The sequence below is a fragment of the Genypterus blacodes genome, unplaced genomic scaffold (genome assembly GCF_046128005.1).
Source record: "Genypterus blacodes isolate CSIRO-AG114 ecotype Tasmania unplaced genomic scaffold, CSIRO-AGI_Gbla_v1 ptg000017l_1, whole genome shotgun sequence".
NCBI lineage: Eukaryota > Metazoa > Chordata > Actinopteri > Ophidiiformes > Ophidiidae > Genypterus > Genypterus blacodes.
This window is the reverse complement of record NW_027466831.1, coordinates 6624705-6642822: the sequence shown is the minus strand read 5'-3', so window position 1 is coordinate 6642822 and position 18118 is coordinate 6624705. Positions and strand designations below refer to the sequence as shown.

General features: G+C 46.3%; 2 protein-coding genes across 4 annotated transcripts in view; one reads left to right on the top strand and one right to left on the bottom strand.

The window, feature by feature from the left end:
- Positions 1-9795, top strand: part of LOC142991016 (histone deacetylase 7-like) — a 35154-nt gene extending 25359 nt beyond the window's left edge. For all 3 annotated transcript variants that reach the window (XM_076140947.1, XM_076140949.1, XM_076140948.1), the window contains exons 20-25: positions 1343-1440; positions 4359-4477; positions 5142-5275; positions 5378-5462; positions 7207-7354; positions 7494-9795. In XM_076140947.1, the coding sequence (XP_075997062.1) occupies positions 1343-1440; positions 4359-4477; positions 5142-5275; positions 5378-5462; positions 7207-7354; positions 7494-7524 (615 nt within the window). In that variant the 3' untranslated portion in view covers positions 7525-9795. The remainder of the gene's footprint in view (positions 1-1342; positions 1441-4358; positions 4478-5141; positions 5276-5377; positions 5463-7206; positions 7355-7493) is intronic.
- A 736-nt stretch (positions 9796-10531) lies between these two features.
- LOC142991107 (twist-related protein 2-like) lies at positions 10532-16631 on the bottom strand. Its single transcript, XM_076141108.1, has 2 exons — positions 15465-16631; positions 10532-11532 (listed from the first exon to the last, which is right to left on the bottom strand). The coding sequence occupies exon 1, from the start codon at positions 16372-16374 to the stop codon at positions 15799-15801; it is 576 nt and encodes a 191-aa protein (XP_075997223.1). The 5' UTR covers positions 16375-16631; the 3' UTR covers positions 10532-11532; positions 15465-15798.
- Positions 16632-18118: the final 1487 nt, after the last annotated feature.

Here is an 18118-nt window from a genome sequence, read left to right as displayed (position 1 = left end):
TGTCCGTGTGCATGTGCGCGTACATACGGGTACATTACCAGTTGGCAGAGGACAGAAGGCCTCATGTGTTTTTCGTTTGCCCTGTGAACATCCCGTCCACTGAGAGGAGAATGAAGACAGACGCTCTGCAATGCTCATCAGCATTTCTTCTTTTTCAAACATCCTCTCACACCCATACGCACACACACACACACACACACACACACACAAAGGAAATTACCACGCCTGCTGCCAAGTGCGTGTCAATCAGTCTGCTCATTCTCCCCTCAACCTGACACATTGACTGATGGTGAAGGGCTCAGAGAACAGCTAAATGGCTGCTAGCAGGACTACAAAGAGAGGAGCAGGAATCCTTCAAACTTCTTTCCAAGGGTTTATTCTCTGCCCCAAGTATGCAAGGTCAAACAGAAGAGCTCCCTCAGTTCTGCTTGGCATTTTGTGAAAGTGCTCCAATCGCAATACTGCCCATATGAAAACTATCGACTGGAGGAATTTAGATTGTAAAACGCATCTCCTCTCATATATGAATACAGTTCATTTAGTTTTCTTTGATAAGAACTTGTTGTTGCACATACAGTATGGTATACACGGCATCTCGTGCTGCGTCTACCAATCATATAGGAGCTTTTAAGTTATCATCTAATAGTTTAATACTCTGTTACTGTATGTTAAGTTCTAGATACAAACACATATGGGATCGTACAAAAGAGTTTTAATCATGTGAGTGTGTTTACAAAAATGGAAAATGATCTCTTCGCTTTGTTGTTGGAGCAAATATTCCAAGTCCAATCTTTGCTCTGACGATAAAGGGAAGATTTAGTTTTCAGCGTTTGCTTGATATTGATTTCTTCTTCCCAGTGCACCTGTGGCTCTGTGTCAGAGTGCCAGATGCACTCCTGACGCTCTACATTTGATCTATCTTGGTATACAGACTGCATAAATACTTCATTTTACAGCATTCTTACTCTGTATGTTATAGCTCTGCTGCGGCTCAGTGATTTATAGGGCCGATGGACAAATTGTATCGGAATCAAAATGGAAGCGCGGGGGTGTTGAATTAACAGCCATCCGTCTTTCATTTACAAATCCTAATCACTGCCGCGTGTTTTCCATAATGATATTCCTTGGCCGCTCGCAATCCAAGTTGAGCAACGCTGGTGCTAACGTGACACAAATCTGTCACTGTCATGCAGATTCTTCAGTCTCACTGGGACCTGTTGTGATATTGCAGAAGGCTGAACTCCAGAGACATGAACATAAATTACAATTCCCTAAGATATGCTGTGTAAGAACGTGGAAGAAAGTGATGCATCTCATCTCTCTCTCTCTCTCTTTCTCTCAGGTGGGTTTAGATGCAGGAGAGGGCTTCAATGTCAACGTAGCATGGACGGGGGGGTTGGACCCTCCCATGGGGGATGCAGAGTACCTGGCTGCATTCAGGTATGAAGTCTCACTCACTTGTCTCAAACCTTCTCAGGTTACATCAGCATCACAGATTCTCTTCCTATACTTCACCTCTGCAGAACAAGAAATCAAGAATTCAAGGCTCAGACAGCTATATAAACACTTTCTCCACAAATCACATAGATTACAACGCTGCCTATACCAAAGTGTAATTTTAAACTTGAAGCCTAAAGAAAGGAAAAGCAAAAATTGCTTGAAAAGTCAAAGTAATTGATTCTGTGGAACTCTTGACTTGGCGTGGCCTTTCATGACATCGGTTTTGGTTTGGTTTCTTTTTTCCAGCAGATAGCTCATGAATAACACAACCTGGAAACTATACACAATATTGACATGCAAGATAATGTAATTTTGACTGAATTCACTCCGAGCACAAACTGTGACGGATTACCTATCTTAAGCAGGTTTCATGCCTCCGCAAGCCAATCTGTATACTTCACTGACATGAAATGAGATCAGTGGAAGAATGGCAGGAATAATACATGAATCAGTCTGAGATCGATGGCCCGGTGTGGGAGGGTGAGGGGTCGGCAGTCACATCAACTTTGCTTGATTACCATGGACTAAAATGTGCAAAACAACAAAACAATAACTGTTGTTCTTTGAAGCGATATCATGAATAAGTTTTCTATTTGCTGTTGTAAGGAGAGCGAGCGAGCGAGCGAGAGAGAGAGAGCTGAGATGCGTTACACTTCCATTTCATTCATTCATTTTTTTTCCCCCTGCGGTTGTAATGAACTCTGTGTTTCTGTTAGCAACACTGGCTCGCCACGAGAAGGTTAAACAGTATGTGAGCTCTACACGGTGCGGCATGCAGCACACACAGTGGGTGGGCCCCACGTCAAAGGAAAGATGCTAATGGGTGAAGCCATTCTGGTAAAAACCCCATGAGCCAATAGGCAGACTGAGAAACACTAAGGCCAGTGTTTACTGCAGCTCTGCATGCTGATTAAGGAACAACTGGTCCTTTCCTGAGCAGGCGTCTGGTTTGGGTATTTTTCATCAGGTTTGGGGAATGGCAAGTGTTTTCATGTGGGAAAGCGTCCTCAGCTAACCACAGTGCAGTACTGTACTGTGTGTTGTCCCAAAGCCATTCACTCTACCCATTTTTCCACATTTGCCATTTTCTTACATCTATCTAATAACAGATATGGCCTGATTCACTGGTACTCAAAGTGTGTTGACGTCTATTAACGCTGGTTGTTGTGAGGACGCACACACTACACTGGTTTGAATGATGCGTTCTGTGTGAACTGTGGCACCATTCTGTGGAGTAACTGGTGTGAATCAATGCATAACATGCAGCGCAGACTGAATTTAATGCATCATGAACCTCGTATGAAGCGCAATTAAGTGTCTAGTCTGATGCCAATACTGTAATTCAATTTAAATATGAATTAGAAGACCGAGTGTTCTCTGTCTCCCGCTCTCTCTCGCTCGCTCTCTCTCTCTCTGAGTGATGTGTTTCTCGGCTTTTGGGTGTGTTTCAGTGATGGCAAATATTGTGGTCAAGACGGGAGGGACTGTAGTACAATCAAGGGAGAGCTCAGTTCAGTTTAAAAAAATAACTTCCATGACATTGTGTGTGTGTGTGTGTGTGTGTGTGTGTGTGTGTGTGTGTGTGTGTGTGTGTGTGTGTGTGTGTGTGTGTGTGTGTGTGTGTGTGTGTGTGTGTGTGTGTGTGTGTGTGTGTGTGTGTGTGTGTGTGTGTGTGTGTGTGTGTGTGTGTGCACCCGTGGAGGATTACTAAGGTGGACTTCGATGTCTAATCACCAGTAGCACCATACACACACACGTGCAGTGTGTACCTGTCTCAGAGGAATATCACACTTAGGTGCCAGTATGGCTTTAGTGTATGTAGCATGTGTACTTATGCATACACATACTGTAGTTTCCTATGCATTACTGAGGGGCTACAAAAGCTGAGGATTGTAGTGGAGGAGAGGAGAGGAGGTAGGGGGTGCATTGTTAGGGAATCGAAAGGCGTAGTTAAGCTCAATGGATCCCAGATGGCTGGCTGTCAGTGACGTGAGAAGAGGGACGAGCTCCTAATAGGAACCAGACGGCTCACAAACGCCTTTGAACTGCCGCTCCGAGAGAGAGAGAGAGAGAGGGAGAGAGAGAGGGGGGGGGGGGAGAGAGGGAAAGAGAGAGAATCGAACACGGCATGAGCCATGCGCTCTTGCTAAATAACTGGCAGCGGGACACCAGAGGAAGTGAGGAGAGGATAGAAGTGAGAAAAGTGGTCTCAGTAGAGTTCAGACATGGCAGGGGTCTCATTTTGATGTGCCTGTGTCACTCACACACGCAGGCAGCACAGGAACGTGTCGGTGTTTGCCACCTGCCTGGAGTTGCAGATTGTGTGGATTATTGGCCGTATAACCGCAGCACACGGGCTTCTCCTTCAGCAACGCTCCCACTCGGCCGCGCTGTTAAACAGTTGCACACATTCACACCTGGAGCCGCCCACCTCCTATTCTTGGCCACGTACCAACACTGGATCAAGAGCAGTGATCAAGCTCTTGGAACGTGGCCTTTGATAATTCATCTTTCATCATTTTCAAAGGGAAAGTTCTTCCAGTGAAGTGGATGTTTGCAGTTAAAATAAGCTCAGAAAGAGTTTTGGTGGGACAGCCGTCACGGTTTGATGCTGTTCTCAAACAAAACAGGCCGAGCTACACTTTAAATTCTATTGTGATGGAATTCAGCGTTGCTCAGAAAGACTCCACTCCACACACACACACGTGGATGTTTTGTTTTGTATTCACTGTTCTGTACACCTCACAGGAAGGAACTCCAGGTCTTACTCAACATCCCGCCTCAATCACAGCACAAATGAATGCAGTAGTATCCATGGAAACATGCTGAGCCTGTTGTTTCCTTTGCTCCCTCCTCAGAGCGGTGGTGATGCCCATCGCCCACGAGTTTGCCCCCGACGTGGTGCTGGTGTCAGCGGGCTTTGATGCTGTGGAAGGACACACAGCACCACTGGGCGGCTACAAGGTCACAGCCAAATGTAAGCATGAATTAGCTCCTGAAAGAGCGCCAAGCTTTCAGATTCACACACACACACACACACACATTCAAGGACCTTGAAAGGAAGTCTCCTGTTTCTTACTGCCATCTGTCTGTATCATATGAACTTGCTTTTATTTTTCATTTTCAGTCAGAATCCATATTTTGTCATGACATGTTTGTAATTGTCCAACCTCATTTTGGGACAAATTGCTGAGGGTTAAAGCTCCATTCCTCACAGTTGAACGTCTCAGAGTGTGGACGCTTCAGACACAGATGAGAAGATGTAAGCAAATCTCCTCGTGGTGAAGTTTAGACAGAGGGAGGTCTCGTTTGGGAGCGTTTGACTTGAGAGCGTCTGTGTTGATACGTTTCAGTTAAAAAGGAAATGGATATGTTCTTGTTCATATACGTATCTATCTTTGCTTTAAATCACATTCATCCAGCATGAATTCAGGTTTCAGCAGACAAAATATTGGAAGCGTGGGCCTTTGTCCCTTTCTTAGTGATAACACTGAGATTATCAAGACTAAGACACACACACACACACACTATGAAAGCAGGCACAATGATACTGTAACTTCAAATGGTTTGCTCTGCAAAATGAGGCTGAGAGAATGAATCGTCTCACCCTCAAGTGTGTGTTTGTGTGTGTGCTCGACCAGGTTTTGGCTTCCTGACCCGTCAGCTGATGTCATTGGCTGGGGGTCGGGTGGTCCTGGCCCTGGAGGGGGGACACGACCTCACAGCCATCTGTGATGCTTCTGAAGCCTGTGTCAGCGCTTTACTGGGCATGGAGGTACGTGTGTGAAGGAGATTGTGTGTGTGTACGTGTGTGTGTGTGTGTGTGTGGTGTATCATACTGTATATTCCATCCTCTCCCCTCCGGCTGCTGTCCCAGGTGGAGCCGCTGTCCCAGGCCGTGCTGGACCAGAAACCTTGTGCCAACGCTGTGCAGTCGCTGCAGAGAGTCGTTCAAGCTCAAGGTGAGAACCCACACAATCATATCACACAAACACACACACACACACACACACACAGACACACGATTTATGAGTGCAAAACTGTGCCAGGTACAGATTACACACTCTTCACTCTTGAATACATCCACAAAGACAACAATTGGAATAAAGGATGATTACAAAGTTGTAATGCTGCTTGTTCTGTTTGATTTCCTCATGGATTAATTTTTACAATTAGTAACCCAGAGAAACGTTTCAGTTTGTTGAAGCTTTAATGTGAAACTTTGACCGAAGCCTCTTTCAAACAATCAAATGGAGATGGCAAAACAACCCAGATGTGTTCATGTCCTCAAAATACACTTCTCATATCATCTCATTGTTTTAGACCAGACAGTGGCGGTTGCTAGGAGACGTCTCCTCCCTTTGCCTGCGTGGTCACCAGTTTGACCCTGGATCCCTGAGCTGAAGCAGCAGGCGGCGACGAGCTCAGATCAGTTTCACAACCCCAAACAAATATGGTTTCAGTCACACCCTGATATCTGCTGAAAGATACAAGGTTTAGGTCCAAAGTAGTTTGAAGGAGTTGAGGGTTTACTTCACGTACGGTGTGGAAACGTTTCTGAATGAAATGGAAGTGTAGAAGCTCTGAGCAGCTTGGGGTTTTCTCTCTTTAATGTTATCTGAATGATCTCCATATTTGATGCATCCCTCTGAAGGTTCAGCCTGTAAAGTTGGGAGCGAATCAACAGTGGAGATTTACCAGACAACATTTCAAAGCGTCCATCGTGACTTTTGATCCGCCGTGCAAAGACGCTGAGCCGTCCATCAACCAAAGCCTTTATTCATACTTCAGCAGCTGTCTGTCACATGGACTTCTGTGTCAGCAAAACAGTTTCACGATTTACCGACCTGAGAAAACTGCTCATATAAAGTGGAGTCACACACACACACACAGACGTGTTTGCCACTCATTTATTCCTCCCGCTTTGATTCAATCTCCCGTTTTCTCCACTTTGCACCGCTGCTCTCTGGCCACCTCTCCTCCTTTACATCCTTGTCTCCCATCCCTCCCTCCAGCCTTCCCACACACAGACACACACATGCGCGCACACACACACACACACATGCACACACACGGCCGCCCTGGCTCCAATTATCTTCAAACACTTCTCTGGCACACGACCTTCGCAACATCCCCTCCTGATTGCACACAAATGTTATCCCAACCAAATTAGATTAATTAAAAATATTTGCAAAGCCACAAGAATGTTAAGCCCATAATTTAGGCCTGGGGTGAAATATATGAGTTGCATGCACCCAACACACACGCTGGGAACACGCACAGACACACACACACACACACACACACACACACACACACACACACACACACACACAGAGCACATTGGCGCGTGGTTTTTCCTCCCACGGTGTATCGGAGGAGGACGCAGGGCTGTCGTGAGGCCGCAGGCTTTAATTTGTGTGTATGCTGCTGAATTTATCAACATGGATGTTTAGACCACGGGCTGTTTAGACCCCGGCCAGTGTTTATATTCACTTCAAACGGATACGACAAGTGGAACAAGCACCGAGGAGTGTTTTTTAATAATTCAGCACAGGCACTTTTCCCTCAAGGAGTCTGTCCAGATGAAATGATTCCTTGTATTTGGGATGAAAACATTGTTGAAAAGAAGGGATTGAGACCATTTGTCTTTCTGTCTTTCTCTTTCCTTCCCTCCCCTCCTTCCTTCCTTCCTCCCTCCTCCAGGTGATTACTGGCTGAGTCTGGACGATTCAGCCGCCACGGTGGATCTGTCCTACCTGCAGGCGCAAAGACGGCGGCTGAGACGAGACTCAGACAGCGAGGCCGTCAGCGCTCTGGCCTCGCTCTCTATGGGCGTCCTCACCTCGGACAGGTTTGTATTAGACACACCTGCACCTTTTATACGTGTGTGTTATTTGCCAGAAAGTATGGATTGTTTTGCACCATATGATGAATCATTTGTGTGTTTAATGTCAACATTCTTTTTTTCTCTCTTTTCTCCTCAAAACAAGGAATCGCCCTGAAAAACTGAGAGAAAAGTGAGCCTTTGGTAGAGAAAATTCAAAGAATAAAACACACACACACACACACACACACACACACACACACACACACACACACACACACACACACACACACACACTCTCACACTCACAGCTATGCAACTGGACCATCACTGGAAGCAGATGTCCTCCTCAGTGCAACCACTGTACTCAGCACCTTGGAAACACTCACACACCTCCACCTGCGTTACTACTGGCTGCCGTCTGGACTCACAGGAACACGGCCGCGTTCTCCCGGGCGCGGCGAGGAGACTTAAGCGCTCCACGTGCTTCAACCCCGAACAGCACAATCACTCACAGAGACCAGAGAACACGCGATAACTAAAGCCAGGTCGCCCAAGGATCTGGACTCTCACGCAGCGCTGGGAGCCGGGCGATGAAGCAGAGAGACGCTTTGACAAAGCACAGTTGTGTGACTTTTAGACGTTCACCTTGGAGATGATTCGCTTAGCGTCTGTGCAAGACCACTCAGACTGTTGCAACATTGCACGGGGGGGTCAAAGGTCCCCCTGGCACGAAGAAGGAAGCAGAGCAGATATGTCCTCCACGATCCCACTATGATGTCATGTGTCCATTTGTGACAAAGCTGGGACGGCGAGGCTCAGCGAGACGTCTATGCCGTTCGGACGCCATGTTGACACACGCCTTGTTTTTTAATTAGCGGGGGAACATGCGTTGTTCTGACCCGTGGCCCACATTTTTGTAAACGTCAGCAGAAGATTTAAGCGACTTGGAGGAAGAATCCGGAGTGAAGCTGCAGTAAAGCCTGAGATACATGTGGTTTATATTGTTCTGTATGACCAAAGGTTCTCTCCTTCATTTTTCCCCCTCCGCCTCTCATGCGAGGTTCATGCAGTGAGGATTGAGTGTTATCAAGAGACGACAGGCGTCTTAAGTGCGTCTCTGTCGTGTATAAAGCGTTCATATCCGTGGCATTACGCGTGACAAAGCGCTAATATCTCTAATCACTGGAGGATCAATATCAGGGGAGGGGAATCATTGGCACATCGGCGGTGCCTTACGCACTCACTTAGCGTGTGACCACTTAGACGGGATTGTATGTGTGTGAAAATGCAGATCAGCTCCTCACGGTCTGGTTTAGGATCCAGACTGTGGGGACTTTTCATTCCTTCCTTCCTCCCTTCTTTCTCTAAGGTTTCAGACGATTCACAAAGTGCGCTTGCGTCTGAGGCCCTGAGGAAGAGCGAGTCCCACACACACGACCCCGCGTCTCCCACCCTTAACTTTGACGATTCTAATGAAGCGGACCAGCGTTTCCTACCTGTGGACGAGCATTCCTGCTGTATTTTTGTAAATTCATTTTCTACTTCTTAATTCCTTCCATGTAAACGCCCACGCCAGCTTTTCCCCGCGTCGGTTTGCCGATGCGGCGTTTAGCGGCGTCGTCGTCGTCGGGGTGTTTCGCTCCCTGGACCAAACAGTGACATTCTAGCGTTTAGCGTCGAGTAATAAATAGTGAGATAGTGGCATAGCAGCGCTGTGCAATTGGACGCAGGTTAAATGCAACCAAAGTTTATGAGAACAATGTGCCGTCCCTGGACTGGCATGGCTTAAATAACTTCAAAGACTTTGAAAAAGTTTGTGAATGTTTCTTTTTTTTCTATCCAAACAGTTGAGCAGCACCAAAAGCACAGGATGGAAATATAAACAACTTCTTTCTGTTTTTGGGGGGGAAGAAACCATTCGTGACTTATATTTATACATTCAGTTTGTCTTTGAAGTGCTCTTTGCCTCTCTTACACAATTCAGATGGTGCTATAGATTTTTTTTCTTTAGGTTTTCTTGCTTTCTTTCTCTGCGTGGCCGCCGCGTACGCAAACCTTTGTCAAATCAGAGTTTCGGTGAGGGAAATGTGAAAACAAAGCGTTGGAGTGTTTGCAGCTCCGTGTGTCGTAGAGGACAGAGAGTCTGTCTCATGTCCCCACCTGTCTTATGCCTAATGTCTTATTTTTGTATTTGTCCTCCAAAGTGAACCCCGTGCTCACCTAGAGACCAAATCCTAAACCTGCGTGCCTTAAAGCAAGGCGCTGACCAACCTGAGTGAAGGAGGCTGTAACAAAGCGGCTCTCGATCCAAAGTGCAGGCCAGGTTTCAGTCCTTCTGCCCCGTTTGTCTTCTGTACAGTGTAAATAACCACTTTGTTTGATTTTGTTTTTTTGTCTGACTTTTTTTGTCTTTTCTACTATTTTTTGTTTCCAAAAACATCCTCAATAAAGGTCAATTCTTTCCACTCACGTCTCTCTTTAATAACTTGATCCATTGATGCATTACGCCGCGTTCACAGCCTGTATTTAGTTTAACCATCCATTTATTGACATTGCAAGGAAAGTGGAGGGAAAGAGGCTGCTTGGGTTCTATCGGAGAAACGTTAAACATATGAGACAAAAAGGGAAAAGGAATCAACAAGAACCTCCTCCCTGCTTTAACACCCACAACATGCATTTCTATGGAAGTTCTCCATCTAAAGGAAACTACTTTGAGAACGTTTGTGGCTCTGTAGCCGTTGGAGATACACTCAAACTGTTTTTGACCTTCCTCACTGAGCTGCAGCTCGACTAGCCGACGGTGGCAGCTGCACATTTGTAGCTCCGTGAACCTCGGCCCCCTCTTGAAACACTCTGACCACGAGACCCGGACCCAGATCCGAACCAGATGTCGCCTATTGATCATCTATCGTGGGATGTAGATGCCCGATGTATTAGTTTTGGATACGTTTAGGGGAATGTTTTTAACAGCAACTTCCTGTCTCACAAAGAAAACAAAATGTTAAGAGTTTGATTTGAAAAATTCCCTGGTTTGCATGCAGGTTCAGATCAGCCACAAAACTGAATCCTTTGCTCTCTGAACTTTGAACTAAATGCCATAAAAATCTACATATAAAGAGATTTTTTTCTAAGGAGGGTTACTATGGCGACCTCCATACAGGACTTGGATGATTATCAAAGTACGACTCTTCCATACAGCATCCAGAAATATTTTATTGTCCACAGGAGCTGAGGTGATAAACATGGTAAACATGATCACAAGCAGATGCAACGACACAAAAGAAACACAATCAACTACGAATGATTACAAAATGAAACCTCAACACTCCAACACTTCATCCCGGATTTGACTGGAAACGTTCTGTCGTCGCAGCATGAAAAGTTTACAAAGATTTTTTTTTCTTTTAAAGATGCAGGAAATACACAAACATAAACATTTATCAGATTTACTTCCTGTCTAATATAAAAGATTTCTACAACAAATAAAAAAAACAAAAACAAATCAGCACGACTGAACTTTACAACGGTGACACAGAAAGTGGATCACCTGTCCAACGCAGAAGAGCAAAGAGGATCAGAAAGTGGAACGGTGCCTGATGTTGTTAGTGGTTTATGACGTAATGATGACGTAAACGTCTCTCCTGTAGACATCTTCCATGATGACGTAATGCATATGCAGAATTACAGTGTGCATACAACAGACCGACGACACAATCCCTTCATGATCTCAACATACACAGAAAGCTGTCCAGTTATTACAGCACTAAAGTAGAAATTTGGCGTAAAATCTCTTAACTCTTCCCCTCCCACGAGACGAGAGCCAGAGCCGTTAGCTTATTAGCATTTTAGCTGTAAACATTCATTGGCTGCGACGCCCTCGCACCATCTCTGTGCCATTAGCATTATTCATCTTAATGTTCATCTGGCAGCGAGTCAGCCAGCGTGTGGACAGCGATATACTCCACACACACACACACAAACACACACAAACACACACACACTGGTATTTGTCAGTTATTCAGAATGTTCGGTGCTCGACTGTCACGTCTCCCCACCGGTGAAAGACGGTGAGGCACGGTCGAGAGTCAAGCTGCAGGTGTCCTCATGTCCTCACAGAGGGACGGCGTGGGGCCAAAAAAATGATCAGGGACAAGTTTCTTCGTTTCAAAAATACGCAGAGAATTTTTCTGTTTGTCGGTTTTCTGGAAAGAGAAGAAGAAACAGAGATGAGTTCAATTCACACACTTTATATTTTGCATTGACAATCAGGACAGGATTGTATGTGTGTGTGTGTGTGTGTGTGTGTGTGTGTGTGTGTGTGTGAATTGGGGTTCTAAACTGTGTACAAACACGGTGGAAAGAATCCACAGAAACTCCTTCACTTCCACTTCTTTCTTTGTTTTAACAAGCAAACATTTTGTCTGGAGCTAAATTCTCCCTAATTATAGAGTGCAGAGAGAGAGAGAGAGAGAGCAGCTAACAGTGTAAGTGTGTGTGTGTGGGGGGGGGCTCTAGTCACATGACATTCATTATGCCATGAAGGCGTGAAAGTGCAAATTGTCAGACTAAAGTTGTTTTCTGTCGTTATACAGGAAAAACAAAAAAGCTGTTTTGTGACGCTGATGTGGCAAAATGTCCGACAATTTGTCTTTTTCACTTTTACCCCCAAATTACAGCTGAAAGTGACAGAGGGAAGCATAATAACTCACATTTAAACCTTAAGGGCTGCAGTTTGTCAACCTGACAGCAAACATGGAGTCACGCATGATTCGCACATTTTTTATCCTTTTAACCAATTAATCCAACATTTTTAATTCCTAACGCTTTGCTGGGTACTGAATGGTGACATCTGTGTGTGTGTGTGTGTTTGAGACACTGTTCTGGGCTCATGTTTGACACATCCTGATGCATTTTGGACCAAACACAACTTCAATTATGCAACTTTTCCTTTTGTCCAACATTGCTGTCTACGTGTTAAAGCCTTTCTCCATCACTGCAGCTGCCCAAGCAAGGCTAACACACACACACACACACACACACACACACACACACAACCCCCACCTGCACTCGGCTCAAAGTTTCCCCCTCTAAAAATAAAAACGAGCATCAGAAGCCCAAACTCCGTGGATGAGGCTGATTTGCAAGGCTTTTAAAATACAGATGTGCAGCAGAGACGTTTGCATCTGGTCTCAGATCAGTGCGAAGTTGAAGCCAAAGGATCTTTATGCATAGCGGAGCATCCAACAGCTGGTCAATCACACACACACACACACACACACACTGCAGAGCCAGAGGTTCCGGCAGAGGAAAGAGCAGTGACAGGCATTTTGATTATAGTATAAACAGAATGGAGCGTATTGTTTTTGCCAACTCAAACAGAACAATCCTCTCATTCTATAAATCCACACTGAGCCAGACACACACCCACCCACACACACACACACACACACACACACTGAAACATGCTCAAGCACATACACATTCATATTCACGTGTGCAGCCGCACCGTGTTGTCAATTATAAGAAAGCAATTAAATAAAACACAGATTCAGATCCAACAGCGAAAAGCGTCGATCAATACTGAGTGTTATCAATCCATACAGCTATAGATAGATATAGATAATGATCAGATAAGGTCCCAACATACACCTACAGCACACATAGTGAGAGAGAGAGAGAGAGAGAGAGAGAGAGAGCAAGAGAGAGCACACACAGCTTCGCTAGCTGCTTTGAAGCTTCTAATTCCGGCTATTTTCCTATAATTAGGAATTTTCTGACGTTTGCAGCTCTGTCTGTGGCCCCTGCAGAGCTCGAGGAGGAGGAGGAGAAGAAGAAGAAGGAGAATGAGAAGAAGAGTGGAGGCTAATAACTACCAAGCTGCGTTGAAGGACGCCGGGCTCCACGTGTGGAGGCCTCCACTCTCCAGCCGCAGCACAGGAAGCCTCCGAGCCTGCAGCCGAGGCCACAGGGAATTTAATAATAATGCAGAGTGGAACACCTGGAGCGTGCACATGGCCAGTGTGTGTGTGTGTGTGTGTGTGTGTGTGTGTGTGTGCGCGTGTGTGTGTGTGTGTGTGTCTGGAGAGTGTAACATGCATGCAGTGTTCCTCTGTTGTATGTTAGACTGCAGTGTTGTTTAGCGTATGATAGTGTTTGTATCATTTGTTATTGCAGCCTTAAGTCTGCTCTGTGTCAGTGCATGATGATATGTGTGTGTGTGTGTGTGTGTGTGTGTGTGTGTGTGTGTGTGTGTGTGTGTGTGTGCGTGCGTGCGTGCGTGCGTGCGTGCGTGCGTGCGTGCGTGCGTGCGTGCGTGTTTGTATGCATGCGTCCATGACCTCTCCGCTCTCTGATGTAAAGCACGTTGCTCTGCCCTCACACACACACACACAAATACACACACACCTACCTTTACATGATTAACCCTCAGTGAGCTGTTTCCTGAGGTCTCTGCTCTCTGCACCTCCTCACATTTCTTCCTCTCACTCTTCCTCACACACACACACACACACACACACACACACACACACACACACATACACACGTCTTGTAAGCTGTCATTTGTACTCAACGTTCCCTACGCCTCCAGAAAGACGAGCGAGTGAGAGATAGCGTCACTCAAACAGCATCTGCACGTGTATTCCTGTTTACTAATGTGCAGATGTGCTCATATATACACAGGTAATTAAAGCTCAGCACTGCTGCACACACACACATACCGTACGCACGCTTATACACACTCACACACGCACACACACACGCATACACGCACAACAGCACAACACAAACCCTGGTACGTACACCTTCCTAATACCTCACAACTGTTTCCAATCTAAAGGTTCCTGCTTGTCTGGGCCCCAGCGGAGCCTGATTGCACGACACTGGATACAAGATCCTGAGGAGAAAGGGCAAGGTTGTGTGTGTGTGTGTGTGTGTGTGTGTGGGTGGGGAGGGGGTCTCTCCTCTTTTTTCTTTGGTTTCCTTCTTTCCCTCCTTCCTGCTCTACCTGTCCAGTAGCTCTTTGTGTGTCTGAACTCTGCAGGTGATTTGTTCCTAAATCTGCTTTTTATCTTCTGTTCATCATTTTTACTTGTTTTTGTCTTCTCTCTCTCTCTCTCTCTCTCTCTCTCTCTCTCTCTCTCTCTCCCTTTCTCTCTTTCTTGTGTCTATGCTTTTATTTTGTAGGTGCAGAAACATTTGTATTTGGGGTTTTTTATGAGGACACACACACACACACACACACACACACACACACACACACACACACAAACACAGTGAGCTTTAGTAAGAGAATTAGAGTTTTAAAGACATTTTACATATTTTGTCTTACCCGAACCCTATTTCAGATTTTGTATTCTTTTGCGGCCTATTTTTCTTTCTGTCTTTATCTTTTCACTGTGGCTCTTTTGATACTAGTTGGAGTCGTGTGTGTGTGTGTGTGTGAAATCCAACCGCCGTTTCAAATCTTTGAGTATATCCGCATTTTGTAATTTTTAACTTATTAAACCGGGACCAGATGGAAACAGAACCAACAAACTCTTGCATTTTAAAAACTCAAAACCGCGTTAACCTGCTGCTGTCTTCGCTCTAATACACAAGCACCTAAAGACGTTATGCTATTCGAATATAATTGCTTAAAATAGTTTTTTAAATCACTGAAAATAGAGAAAATGTGAATAGATGTGATTCAAGTTAGAAAAACAAAGTAAATATTTCACTTTTGGTTTAAATAGAATTTATTTGCTCTTTTTCTCGCGACAAATCTCATTTTCTCCATTTTTGTTTTGGGCCATTTCACATCTGGACGCAACATCAATAAGAAAACTAATATCAGATCAATAACAGCTGTGATTGATCCGGAGCGATCGAAACCAAATCTGCTGTAAAAGTAACAACCATCTCTGCTGTATTTATCCTGAAGGCCTGAACTGTATTTTAATAATATCTGTTAATTATGAAATCTAAACCTTTATGCACACACACACACATTTGGATTTATGAAGTTTGTTTACTGCATCATCAGCATTTATATATGGAACTGAAAGGCTGCAGGTAATTTAGTGACACGTGCATAAATCAAACATCAATGTTCGTGTGTGTGTGTGTGTGTGTGTGTGTGTGTGTGTGTCCTTACCATAGGGGTTGCGAGGGAGCGGCTGGTTGCTTTGGCCTAAACTGTGGGGAGCAATAGTAGAAGAGAGCAGGAAACAATGGAGGAGGGAGAACTGTGAAGTGTTTGAGTTGCACAGCCGCGGATGTTAAATGCTGCAGCGGCGGAGACGGACGAACGACAGCGAGCGCAGAGAGCAACACCAGCAAACGCAAGGAAAAGATCTGAGGGCGACGAAAGACGAAGATCAGACGAGGAAGGGGGGAAGAGAAGGAAAGGTGTTGAGATGAGAGGACAGACAGAGGCAGTGGGGTGGACGTGGACACGAGCGGGTTAGGAGAGACATGAGAGGGGTTTGCTAGTGGCTGGTGGACATGGCCCAGGCCCCCTCCATCCTCCACACGGAGAAGGCATAGCTCAGTCTTTCGTGGGCCAGGTAGTTGCAGCTGGCCAGCTTGGCGTCCATCTCGTCACTCTGCAGCACCTGGTAGAGGAAGTCGATGTATCGAGACGCCAGCTTGAGGATCTGGATCTTGCTCAGCTTGTCTGAGGGTAACGTGGGGATGATCTTGCGTAGGGAGGAGAAGGCGTCGTTCAGCGACTGGGTGCGTTGGCGTTCCCGCACGTTGGCGATGACCCGCTGAGAGTGGAGGTCTTCGAAGGGCTGCTGGTCAGGCCTGGGGCCCAGAGACGCCGGGGCCAGGGAGACCACGGCCGAGGGGCTCCTCTTGGGTCTCTTGGGCCCGGCCTGGAGCAGGCTGCTGGGGCTGCCGGTGCTGCTCTCCTCCGACTGACCCAGGCTGTCCTTCTTGGGAAAAGGGGAACGTTTTCGGTTTCCTTGTTGGAGGGACTTCTTGGATCCCCTCTCCAGCTCCTCTTCGCTGGCGCCCAGGCCTCCTTCAGGCGAGTTGGTGCAGGAAACCTCCTCTCTCATCGTCGCCACTGGGCTCTTGTCACGTCCACCGCTGAGGCAGGAAGCTTTGTCCTCTCTTTACACACCAAACGGAGCTTGACAAGTTGGTTTAAGATCAGTTTAGTTTTCCGCCAAAGAAATCAGGGAGAGCAGTTACGGATACTGAGGCTCCATTGGATTGGATGTGGCTCCGCGTGTCCTATTTCCTGGTTACCTTGTTAAGTCTCTCACTTTCACATTCCCTTCTGAACCTGGCAGACAGAACAACAACAAACCATCTGACAGGCAGGTCCACCTCCGCCCACTTTTATATGGGCCCGTTAACCCGGGGCCGGCGGGCAGCTCCCATTTGTTTAGCCGAGCTCCGGTGGGCGTGGCCTGGCCAGAGCCGAGGCAGGGGAAGCAGGAAGTGTGTGTTAACTGGGTGGGTGATAGAGGAATGGGGTAAGTTGCTCTCTCAGCCAATAAGAAGAGCCGCGTCTAATGTTGCAGGAGATGTCTGAGGCTTTATGGGTTCCAGATTTGTGCTGGAGCTGGACGGCGTTAGTCTGCACCCTCGTGTCTGCCTTCTCCTTCGTCAACGCGCTGTTATAAATCGAAAAGCTGTTTGAAATCCAGTCGTCGTCGGTATGAACTTACCGTTTGCGCTGCGTGAGCCTTCTTTCATAAATACACAATCACAACAGAAACACAAAGAATGAGAAGTCATGAATCAAACGCAGAGTTAAAGATATTTATCTTTGCTGCCTGCCACCATCTTTGCCGCGCTGACAACCAGAAACTCTACAAACAACTCAGCAAAGTGAAGATAGCATGGATTCAAAGCAAAAAGAAGGATTAAAAACGTAAACAATACTCTTTAATTATCTTTATGAATGCTACAATTCGACTTCTTGACATTTTAAACCATGGAGCCTTGAAATCTGAAGGGATTGATCTTATGTACAGAATATGAATCTGTTCAGTTTCAGTCAATCCTCATGAAAATCCAGTAGAAGTCTCCCAGCCTGAGCTCTTCCTGTCATATCAAAGCGTATTTATATAAGCGAAATGTGAAATGTGTTTACACGTCATGAATAAACACGGTGGGACACGGGGAACGGGAGCAACGACACCGACAGCACCCGGGGTGACCTCTGACCCCGCCGCCCCCGTGACCCGGGTCTGCCGAGGTGAGGGAGCAGCTAATTGTGCCATGCAGGCCCCCGAGGCCGAGCCGACACATGTTCCTGCTCCACAGCACCGACTCCCGTGGGATGCACATGTGGGCCTGCCGCCGCCACTGACACACACACACACACACAGACATTCTCTATAAATTCACCGGTCATGACACAGCAATCACGCAACACAAACGCACGTCGACCTGCGCCTTGGATTCCAGAGTCGACTTGCCGGCCTTGTGAAACTTTGCTCACGGCGACTCGGCTGACTCACGTATGGATCACAACAGAAGAATCTAGCCGCAGTATTTTCCACCGATCTTCGATTGCAGAATATTGCACTTTTGGATGACATTGTGTTTAATAGTGGCGCTCATGTTTCATCTCGTCTTCAGTGCGTCTAAAGGGAGCAGATTTGTAAACACGCCGCACCGACCGAAGCAGGTTTCACTCACATTCTTCATCATCTGTGTCGACGTTCGAGGTGCGATCGCTTCTCTTCTGCGTTTGAAGGAACGAAGAAGTGACTTATGTGAACAGAGACGCTTCAGGAGGTTCTGATGAGCCTCGTGATTGCACCGGTTTACATTTCATTCAGAGAG